Here is a 12,650-nt window from a genome sequence, read left to right on the forward strand (position 1 = left end):
TATTGTGGAAAACTTTGTGTGTTTAAACGGAAAATGTATGGTGAAAATTATTGTTTTTCGTCTTTTTTTAAAACGACCCAATTCATAAGTCATATTGTAGAAGTTTGATACTAAAGGAAATGTATGTTTTTAGCTACAATGAAAGTGAATCAGGATAATTTAAAGACATTTCAACGGAAATTTTAGATAACAAAGCTGTACAAAAGTTACAAAAGTTTTAAACTTTTCAAATCGAAGAATATAACATTCTATGTTTTTTTGTAAATCTTGAAGTTGAGACGTTTTTTATTCCACAGACTCTGGTTAATCATCAATTGATTAAAAGAGAATCTACGAACAAGAAATTTTCGTCTCAAAGAAGCAGTTCAGTAGTTCATTCATAAATCATCATCTTTACGAAGAGGGATCGTTTAATTAACGAAGGATTATTTTATTACATCCAAAAATTTCAAAGGATTTATGTGCCTGAAAATATATTCTGTATACTATTTATATACTAAAACTTTTGACTGGGAGTCCTTTTGACAATCTATGGAAGAAAATGACCTGTAAAGAGATCAGGGAAGTCGATAAACTTTAGACTCAATTTAAAGCCGTTCATGAATACGATCATAGCTAAGTAAATTGTTTTGTATTATATTTCAAAGAAACAATGTAATTAATTATTTGTAAAAATAAAATTACCTTAAAGCTCTACTGAGTTTATCATAATTCATATTTGGTTTTGATTTTCGTTCGCCCCATCGACGTGCTACCTCATCTGGATCGGTTAATTTGAATTCACCATTTGTCCCCTCCCACGTGATACATGCTGCATTCGATGAATCACTTAATAATTCAAGTAGAAATTGCCATAATTGGATTTGTCCAGAACCTAGAAAAAAGTTAAATATTAGTTTAAAACCACTAAAAATAGGGAAAAGAATTGTTTGTATAAATAATATACGCTTTTAAAAACAATTTTTTATATAAATTTTTGTAATAACAGAAATAAGTTCCCTAACGGTTCGGCCATTATAATACTATTATTAATGTTATAAAAGTTATTTTTTAAGATTAAATATAAATTGAAACGTAAATTAAAAAGTAGAATTCAAAGAAGCTTTGTGACATTAAAATCGTGTCGTTCATGTTTTCTTATAAATCCACGAAGAATTTGGTTGTGATTTTTATATGGGTGCCCGAATTATAGATATTTTCAGAGTTTCGAAATACGAAATATAGAAGTATGTAAAAGTTAATGTCTAAAATTTGATTTTAAACTCATTTCACATAGAATAAACAAGTGAAAACAAAGAATTGACAGTTAATTGTTGAAATTCAATGTGTAGAGAGTGTTGATGACGCAATCGATTATTTTTTGACGTCAAGTAAATAAAGAAAGATATTCACTCTTAAATAGCCACACACACATAACTGATTTTCCCATATTAATACATACTATAAAATTTGCACCCAATTAGCGCCCTCGTGGATTAAAAGTGATGTTGACAAAATAATGTTTCAAACAAAAGCTGTTTATTTTTTCATAAGGACATTATTTTACATTTAAACTTTTGTTCTATCTCTAACGGCTTACAAGATAGGTCGTACGGACCCAAGACCCAATTGACCTATGCTGCTCATTTACGATTTCGACCTCAATTTGACGTCCTAAGCACGATATAAAAATTTTAGCTTGATATCTCTTTTTGTTTTTGAGTTATCGTGCTTACGGACAGACAGACAGACAGACGGAGAGACGGAGAAACAGACAGACAACCGGAAATGGACTAATTAGGTGATTCTATGAACATCTATACCAAAATTATTTCGTAGCAACAATATTTTTAAGCGTTACAAACTTGGGACTAAACTTAATATACTATGTATATTTCATATATACATACATGTTATAAAAAGTATTGGGCTTTCTCCTAAGTGCCAGAAAAAAATTTTCACACTAATACATTTTCCACCTACAAAACTACAAACAGTACCTAAATTAATTAAAAATATGGAGAAAATTATGGGAAATAGGAAATGTTAAAATTTACATATAAAAATATTAAAATAAACAAAACATAAATGGAATGTCGCTTAAAAATGTTCGTGTCGACTAAAGATTTGTATTTTTTTTTTCGAATAATATTGTTTCAATTGAGAAATTCTGTCTATACAAAGTTACTTCATCGTGGTCACGTGACTATAATGCCTACTACGTAACAGTTGCACTGCACGCGGGCGGCATAACATTCTGATCATATAATTAGCCGTCCGCTTTGATTGTTATTATTATTATTGTTGTTGTTGTTATTTGAAGTTGTAAGTTGTGTAGTTTTTTGATTTGATTTTATAATAGCATGCAATATTTTATATTTTTACCCCGAAATCGTAATAATAATTATAATTTCAATAGAAGTTCTCACACGACTTGTGTAATGTGTATTTTAAAGAATGAGGATATCGAAGCTCAGATATATCAAAGATTTACCTATTTAAAAAAATTCGATCCGTATAAAAATTATGATAATATAAAAGTTTAAATGATTTTGAATGATTTAAGAAAAGAAATATACTGTTGGCAAATTAATTTGGTATAAGTTTAAAAAGTTACAAAAAGCAAGGCTTAAAATGGGACTAAATGGAAAAAATAAATCGATATTTCTTAAAAATAATATCTATAACTATACTTGAAACTTTTATCAGTTATTAATTATTTAATCTCTTAACGTAATTTCAAAAAAATTTGAATTTTCTATTAATTTAAAATTTATGTACTTTTTCCCTTTGAACGCACATACAGAATGTTCGATTCACATCTAGGCATATAAATATCACGAGTATGGCATAATACATGCGTTAAGCAATGCATCTAAATGAGAGGTATTATATACATGTGTAGAAGATTCGATATGCGTTCAGATAGTTGTAAGACGCTTGGAGAGTGGGAGTTTCTTAGTTGAATAGATGAACTACAACAGATAAGCCACAATACAAGTCACTTTTACAATTTCATATAACGCCATAATATCTCTTACTTAGATGCATTGCTTAACTCATGTACTATGCCATACTCGTGATATTTATATGCCTAGATATAAATCGAACATTCTGTATAGCAAAACAGGTTGAACGAACGTCCTTAAGAAATTATTGTATAAGAGTTACCTTACAGCAACGTCACGAAAAAGTTGAATTTTAGTTAGTTGGATTTTGGATATTCCTTTGCTTACTGAAATCAAGCTAGGATGAAGAAGGTACGCATGGCATCTGAGAGCGATTGCATTAACTGCATTAACTAGTGTATTATTCCCGAAAAAAACTGCGAAAATAGTTGAGTTTATAATCTAACATAATATATTAAGACAATTTAACTTTTTAATATTTGAATACATTTTGCATTCTCTTTTTAGAAATATAATTCATAATTGCCCGACTGTTTTGGCGATCTGCTTTTTTTATGGTTTAGTTTCATAATTTATGTAATTCTAATCTGAGGGACAGAAATTAAGTTGCTTTACTAGCGCGAGCCGTTTTTAAAGTAAGTTTAATTCCAGACGTACTTCATTCCTGTCTAAATTCATCATTTTAATACATAAATGTATGTTTTTTCGGCCGTAACTGAGTGAAGATAGCATTAATGCGATAATAATTTATTTTAATAAACATTTTAAAGTTCAAAAAGCAAGCTTATGCCCATCTGAATCAATCATTGCAACTACACTCATGGAACTTCTCGGTCAATTTTGAAGTTTACCTTAATTTTTACTAACTTTTCTAAGTCTCTTATAAAATCCTGTCATGTCTTTCTATATGATAGTAAAAACACATTTATTTATTTGAATAACAAGTTATAATTAAATTTTTTAATTAGTTTGTATTTATAAATAATTTAAGTATAACTTGTATATGCTTCATATACCTTTGTCGAATATCGAAACAGAGCCTAATCTAGTACTTTGATTTATAGACGTAGCAAAAACTCAATAAAGGCATTTAGTAGCCCAGTCGCAACGAACTTACACAGTTGAAGAACAGTCCAAGAATGTTAATTATAATGGTTAGATCGTAATAGGGGATAATATTGAGGTCGAATTGGACCTGTTATCCATAAAAATGTAAAACTAAACTTGATATCATGACAAAATTTGAAAGTGAAATTAAAATTGATTAAAAAACGAAGAAGTTACAAGCAATCAAAGCTGGCATTCAAAAGTTGCCCATCTCTTTTTAGCAAAACAAAGTTTTATATGTAATCTATATCGCTATATCTACTTACGACGTCACTAGTGGGTATCTTCTTCTTTATTTAATTAGGAATTTTAAACGTTCATACTAGTAAAGATTTTTAAAAACCAACTCCACTTTACTCGTGGAGTGAGATATCATCATCTGAAGAGGTAAAAAAAATTTAGCCCAATCCCCTATTTAGTTAATAAGACCATTAATATATTTAAGTATTCCTTGATATTATTGGACTAATAAAAGGGACAATTAATATTCAGTTTAGATTTAAACATAATTATCTAGAAAAAAACGATTTTAGTGGTGTTTCCACTTGCGACTGACTGATTATCAATCTATATCAAAAATGTTTTCTTAGAGGGTCACAATTATAAATTAAAATAAAACAAAGGAAAATATTATCAATATCAATGAAACTGGCTTTATTGGAACGATAATTTTGTGTCATTAATTTTTAAATATGATTTTGGTGATGTAGTCGAACAGAACCATTATTTTGATTTTTTTAAATCAAAATAATGGTTCTGTTCGACTACATCACCAAAATCATATTTAAAAATTAATGACACAAAATTATCGTTCCAATTGCAACGCTAACAAGTCGTCGAATTTTTTTATTCAACGATTTGTTAGCGTTGCTTTGGTGTGAGTCTTTTTATAGACCTTTTCATTTCAATTACGATTCATTATTGTTTTGGACAGACAGTTATAAGTTGGACAAAGAAACAAGATATTTGTTATTCATTTTATCACATAAGTTTTTAACCACACTGTCCGAAACAAAAGATAATCACTTTTTATAATGAAAAGGTTTGTTATGGAATTACCAACTAAAAGATGTGAACCTAAAAAAACCCACTTTACCTACTGATAAAAATGGTCAATCAAACCTTCAGTTTAGGCCAGGATAATTTTTTCATAGAATGTTTGTACTATATCTATACGAATTGCAACGATTCTAAATAGGTATTTTGTTCTTATAAATATTCAACTATGCTACAAAAGTATTATAAAACAATTTCATAAAAACAAATTTGTATACAAAAGAAGGAATTGGTTTAACCTAAAACCTAAAATAACTAAAAATTAATAAATGAACAAAAAACTAAAATAATAATAAAAAAAAAAAACTAACTAAAAATAATGAGATTTTGATGAAGTTTTTCCTTGACGTTTTCATGTCAGATATATTTTATTTCCTTCATTCATAGTTATAACAAATACAAATAATTTAAATGTTATACTTTTTTCTCTAAGAATTAAATTTATTATTATTATTTTGTAAGGAAAGAACTTTTTAAATAATATTTATATTATAATGAAATAAAAAATTAATATTGTACTACTTATTTTATTTATGGTGATTATAATCTTTTTATTATTAGAATTATTTTTGTTATAAAATCAATAATATACAAATAAAATTTGTAAAATTCGAACAGCCCCGGTGTAAAATAGCCCAAATTTTTTCGTCGGATGTTAAATTATTTCCACTTTTATTAAAAAAGCACTGTAAAATTTTTAAATTATTTATTATTGCAATTTAAATTATTCATTTTCTTCAAAGCTTTACACAAATAGAAAAGCAATAGAATTAACTAAGCGAATTCCCTCAGAGATGGAAAAATATCTCATTTTTCTCAAAATCGAATATTGTATTTTTAAATTTTTTAAGAATCTTTATTTCAAAACTAAGCGTCTACAGAAAAAAATACAATATTTTTTTTTTGCATAAAACTGTTATAAAATTCATTATAACAAACTACATATCATAGCTTTGAGCGCCTTTCATCATTCAATTTGAACAAAAATGATCTTTATAGAAAAACAAGCCACTTTTATTGGAAAATTTTTTTCGAATAGTGCCTAGATTCCACAGGAGATGTACGAAAGAACCAAACTTTACGTTTTGAAGAAATAGTGTTACTTTGTTAATCAATAACAACTTTCTAATTTAAGTGTTCATCAATCTGTTACCAGTTATAGAGAAGACTGAGCTTTTCATTGAGTCTGAAAACTAGGGGCATGTTTAATGTCCGCGTAAAATGTACGCATATAGACCCAATAATTTTGCTTGAAGCATTTTTACCGATAAAACTTATTTTTAGTTTCGGAAATAGGGCTTTTCATTTACAAAATGATTCTTTTTTGTTTCGGACTATTTTCAATCAAGTAAAGACATATCTTATATCTTCTATCCTTGTCAAAAAGCGCTGCTTGAAAAAGATAAAATATATTTAACTGTCTTAGGTTGAATAGTTTTTTGACAACTGTCCGAAACAAAAGGAAATCGATGAAAAGGTCTATTAGTAGTCCCGGCAAAATTCGTCATTGAGTATATTTTATTTTCGCAAGGAAAATTTTTGCAGGGTCCTGTTTAAAACATGCTCCTGAACATAAAAGTGCAGGTTGACGGTGGGTAACTCGGTAGGACATTGTTTAAATTAATTTTTTTAAACAAATAAGTAATATTAACCGAATCGCTTCGTAATTCATCATATTGTTATGTCACCACTTAGTTAAGGGTCCTAAGAAATGCTGCCACAATCCAGATTTGAATATTTTACAAGGAAAGATTTGGAAAAATCGTTGAGGATAGTTTTTAGTTGAACAAAAACAAACACAAACACTGATATTCGTTTAATACTATTGGGATTTTGTTTATATTTTAAATTTGTTAATTATTGAATGATGGATTTTAAGTATAAGGTATGTCCAAGTTCTAACAATATAATTGGGGTCAAAATTAACAAAAAATGGTAAAATTTGAAAAAACGGGATTTTTGCATTGACTAATTGCATTTTAAGTAACTGGGCCCCAATTTTTTCATAGTGTTTTTGAGAGATGAAAATCCCGTTTTTCAAATTTTACCAATCTTTTACTCGAAAACTGGAGGACTTAGAGCAAAATATCTAAGGGATTCGGTCAATATTACCTACTTATTAAAAAAAAATTAGTTTAAAAAATATCCTGCCGGGTTACCCAACGGCAACCTGGACTTTTACGTTCAGAAGCTTAGATCCTGCAAAAATAGTCCATGCGAACATTAAGAAGCATGCTCAATGCCGATATTTGCCGGGACTATAGAGACAATTCGCATTTCAATATTATCCAAACTGTCCATCGATTTATAAAGGGTATTCTTTTGTTGTTAGATACACATATTATGTAACTGATAACAACACTGATAAAACATTGTACAATGAATATTAAACTAAAACTAAAATATAAAACATTGTAGTGATAGTGAATCGACACTTGATCAATTACAAATAACGTATTGAATAACAAATGAACAACAATAACAAGGCACTAGGGATAACGAACACGTTAGTTACATTTATTGTGTGTTGGTATTAGGTATTGTAGTTTATATGTATATGGATGAATAACGATTGATATTCGTTCACGTTTTTGATTCACGTTTGATTGATAGAACGTGCATACAAAAACTAACGTATTATATTATACTAAACATGAATAATATGTTTTAACCTTTCATCGCACGTGCCACGAATGATAACGTGATTGGAACAAGAATATATAATTATTACATACATGAGCATTGAGTACGATATATATGAGTATCTATCTAACTCATATTGGTATTAGAAAAATTGGATTAGAATTAGAAATCATAGGGTACAAAGACTGTAGAGTGGCCCAAGGTTAGGTTAGATTATGTTAGGTTACGTTATATTGGCTGCATCCTATTTGATAATTTCTCTCATTCATCAGATCCTCAATAATTTTGAGAGGCTGAGTGCACCTCCTTCATGTATATACCATGCCACTACACCAGGCCATCACAACTATTAATTAATTGAATTTTTGTTGTGATGGCGGGCTTTAACCAACTAAGCTACTAAAGTTGACTAGGGTGGCCCAAAAAAAGCAAGCGGGTCAAAAAAAAAAGTTTAAGAGATCGCTCAAACTTGTTGAATATAGCACAAAATCGCTAAAATCGAATCAAAAAAAATATTTTACTCCATTACACTATTTTCAACAGTAAAAATGGTGTGGAGATCCCGAGAATTTCGAGTGGATATTTTGACATTTGAAAGGTAGTTCAGAAAGGTAGTATAAATTTTCAGACACTTTTGATCTTTGTGACTCTACTTATAATTTAAAAAAAAAAATATGAGCGACCTTTAAATATCAAAATATTGACTTGAAATTTGCGGTGTCTTCATCATTTTTATTGTGGAAAACAGTGACACTACCGAAATTTTATTTCTAATCAATTTTCTCCGATTTAGGTTATTTTCGAAAAGTTTGCAATTTAAAATTTTTTGCCTCTCTTTCCTTATTTCAATTTTTTTGTAAGCCAGCTTCTATAAAAACAATTTAAAGTATATTAATATTCAAGTTCAGATTTAAAAAATTTCTCACGGTAAAAAATGTATGGCGTTTACTACAATGCTGACATGGTATGGAGACTGATACTATAATATCAATGTTCAGCGTAAGAAATATTACAGTATAGACTAGAGTTATCCACCAGAAGTATTGTGGGTATCACGCATATCCTATATTGACTCGTCCGGCATAACTATTGCTAAAGTTACTATTCCCTTAATGGTAAAATCAATAGGGAGCTCCCACCGACACTGACATAGCGATATCCACAAAAATTTCTTCCCGTCTAAAAAATTCTGTTTTGTCTCATTAATAAGGAAAAAATGTGAACATCAGTGCCCGCCGTGTTTTTAAAGCATGAACTATAATTTTAATCTTATTTAAAATGTGGCAATTCTCTAGTAATAAATATAAATTATAATATTTATATATTTAAATAATAAATAATACATGTAAAAATATGTTTTTTACAATAAAAACACCTGTTTTTTTTACTTTTAAATAAAATAAAATTCATTTTTATATGTTTTTAAAATTACCATATTACCGGTATAATAAGTTTGGATCATAATACAGTAGAATCTCGATAAGTTAAAGTCCAAGGGAAACACAAAATATTTTAAGTTATAGAGGTTTTAAGTTATCAAGTGTCTATGTTAGGTAAAGGTTAATATAGAAGTATGTACATGTTTCTATGTACCCTAGTTAATATAGAGGTATGTACATGTTTCTATGTAGTTACTGAGGGCCTATACAGAGATTATTTATTTAAGTTATAGAGGTTGCGTCTTTTAAGTTATAGAGGTTTTGGGCTCTGATGGGAAGGGAACATAGTATTTTTTGAAGTAACAGAGGTTTTTATGTTACCGAGGTTTAAGTTATCGAGATTCTACTGTATTATCAAAAACTACAATGTAACAGCTAACAATCTAATTATATTATTACTTTAAAAAAATTATTGAATTATTGTTATAAATTTTAAAAAAGTTTATAATAATTTAATATAAACATGCAATCCATCTAGAAATTAGATTTGATTTCTGGAAAGCTAGTTTTATTTCTGGAAATTTGTTTCTAATTCTGGTAAATATGACTAGAAGCACAGTAATGTATAGTTATAAAAATACTGGATTAATTACTGGTTTAAATCATGTTCGTATTACAAGCACATATTTTATGAGTAAACGATCTCAATTCTTAATTCAAGAAAATAAGAATTTGAATGGTTAAAAATTTTTTTGAATAAAAAAAAATGTATACTTGCCATCATGTTAAGAACATATTTTTGTGCAAATAGTACTTTCTTACAGAGTAATTATCTAGATCAGTGGCATAGCATCCGAAGGGCTAGATGGTGCCACTCACAGGGGTCTCCATGCACAGGGGGCCCTCGAACCCTGACCAGCAAATATCGTACTGTTCTAGCTAAAATTTCCACCACTTTCGGAATGTTAATAAAATAGGTTGCAATACTTTACTTTAATCATAGCAAATCATTTGAAATAATACAGGACAATTTAGCACAAGTGTCGGCTTCTGTTCAAAACTTGTGGGGAATTCCTCTGCATTCTTTCTGTTTCTTGTGTAATGTTGTAATGTTGTAATGCCAACTTGAAAGATTTGCCATCACATTTAGCGGGTTAAGACAATAAGAAAACGGGTAACAAATTAAAACTATTGCAATTAAAATATTTTATAGTGACTCAGGTAATATGACCACGGCATTCGAAGTTAAGAAAACTTCTGAAGAAGTTTTGATAATTATTATAGTTATTTGATAAAACCTATATAGATAGGACCTCAGTTTTTGCACCAGGACCTTTTATTACTTATCTACCGCCTCTGTCTAGATGTGCTTGCAGTTTTAAACATTTTGTAAAATTTGGATATATGATCATAGATCTAGTCCTATTGAATAACTATAAGCTTTAACATTTATAACACAATTATAAAAAAAAAATATTAAATTACAGTTTCTATAATAAATGATGAATTAAATGTTCGTAAAAATTCTATGTTGCTGTTCGAATCAGATTAAATAAAATAAAGTTTTTAATGGTTCTATTAACCTCAATGATGAACTCATATAAAAATTTATGAATTATTTGAGAGAATTCAATAAGTCATTATACGTTCTTTTTTATTTTACTAGATATAATTGTTTTAAATCACGAAAACTATCAAATACAAATTTTCTTACTTTGATTGTATTCTAATTACATTTTTATTGAGGTTTACGAAAAACTGAAAGATTTATGGTTTTGACATAATTTAAATTGAGTTCGAATGGAGAATTTGTCTGCTAAAAAGATTACGCGTTGGCATGCTTTAAGGCAAGCAGCATAATTTCTGGGCAACATAAGTCAGGAAAGAAATATGGAGAATGGAGTGTTTTTCATAAACTCGTCAAAATCTTTTTTTCTAGATATGAGTGAGTCAACTTGAAGGCTTATAGGGAGCAGAGTTGGATTATCCATAAGGCAAAGTATGTATTCACGAGCCTAAGTTATTAAACAAACATAAAATTATTTAGTAAGTATTCAAAAATTACAGCCCTTTGATATTGACATTTATCCAGTTATTCAAATGCATGACAGTCTTATTTTGCAAAAAGGGGAAATTTTAATAAAAATGAACAACTAGGCTTGGAACTCTCAATAGTCAAAAACATTACTACTTCATCATCTGGACGGGAAACATTCAGAGTGACAGTATATCTAGTAATTATAGACAGATTTGTGGTTGAACTTCAAAAGAGGCAAGAATTGTATTAAATTTTCTTTTTTAAGAATTTGACCAATTTGAACACTGAAAAGTTCAAAATAGGGCCACTATGTTAGTAGCAATGTATTTTGATGATTTTTAAAAGTGCTTTTTTGTTAAATGTATCCATCTACGTTATTATTTAACAGCGATAACTCGAGCCGGAAAACTGCCCCGAACAATCAAATTGATTTTACAGGTTCTAAGAAATAAAGACCTTGAAACTAAAGAATATAAAAAAATACAATTATTGATAGATTTTTTATTACGGGAGGCGCTAATTTTTGCAACTCCCTGAGGGTGCAATATTTTAATCCGAGCATACATCGACCTTAAATTTTAAATCTCCTTACTTATGTAAGAGATAGAGTAAAACTACTAAAATGTTCCTCGTAAAAATACCAAAAACTTGTGTTAGAAGTTTTTTTTTTCGAAAGTCTCATGAATTAAGGATAGATTTTTAAAACTATGAACAAGAGATAGTGCAAATTTTATCATTACAATAATTATTCGTATTTCTTAAATAAAAAAAATTTTTAAAGGTTTTCCTTTATCTGTTATAAATTTCCTGTTGTTAAATTTCCCGTCGCTCCAACCATGATGGTTTTCCTACTGCCAAAAGTTTGTCACGCTTCTCCTCCCCATAATAACGCGACGATGAAAATTCATAATATTCACACACAGATTTTGTAAATGAAAATTAATAAAAAAACATTGGTTTTCCTTTATCTCTTATTGGTTATAAAGTAAGTTTTATTGTGATTTGTAAACTTCCCGCCGCTGACACCATGATTGTTTTCCTACTGACAAAAGTTTGTTACACTACTCCTCCCCAAAATCACGCGACGATGAAAATTAATAATATTCGCACACATATTATTCAATGAAAATTAATGAAAAAAAATATGCATTAATCAACAAACTAAATACTTATTATTAACATGTCAGACCAGAAAATAAAATATACATTTATAGTGGGGAATGGAAAAAACTAAAAAAACTAAAATACAATAATTTATATATAATACATACATGAGGTCTAGCCAAAAGTTAATAGCGGTTAAAACATTAGGTAAATAACGGGTGAAACATTACTGAGATCAACATAATGTTTAAATAATAATATGGTATTACACAACATCGTACCTATACCGTAAACCTGATATTACATAAAAATATTTATTTACAAAATACATTTAACAATGTAAGCAAGTTACTGTTTTTATTCAGAAAATCGAAATTTGATGATAGGTAACTTTAAATTTTGTGAATATTTTTGAGATAATTAAGGCTAGATATT

At 28.6% G+C, this 12,650-nt stretch overlaps 1 protein-coding gene across 1 annotated transcript in view; it reads right to left on the minus strand.

Moving 5' to 3' along the window:
- Positions 1 to 12,650, minus strand: part of LOC123296632 (DNA-binding protein D-ETS-3) — a 137,409-nt gene that overhangs the window by 17,035 nt on the left and 107,724 nt on the right. The window contains exon 7 of the mRNA XM_044878187.1: positions 685 to 874. Within this exon, the coding sequence (XP_044734122.1) occupies positions 685 to 874 (190 nt within the window). The remainder of the gene's footprint in view (positions 1 to 684; positions 875 to 12,650) is intronic.

The sequence above is a fragment of the Chrysoperla carnea genome, chromosome 3 (genome assembly GCF_905475395.1).
Source record: "Chrysoperla carnea chromosome 3, inChrCarn1.1, whole genome shotgun sequence".
Lineage (NCBI taxonomy): Eukaryota > Metazoa > Arthropoda > Insecta > Neuroptera > Chrysopidae > Chrysoperla > Chrysoperla carnea.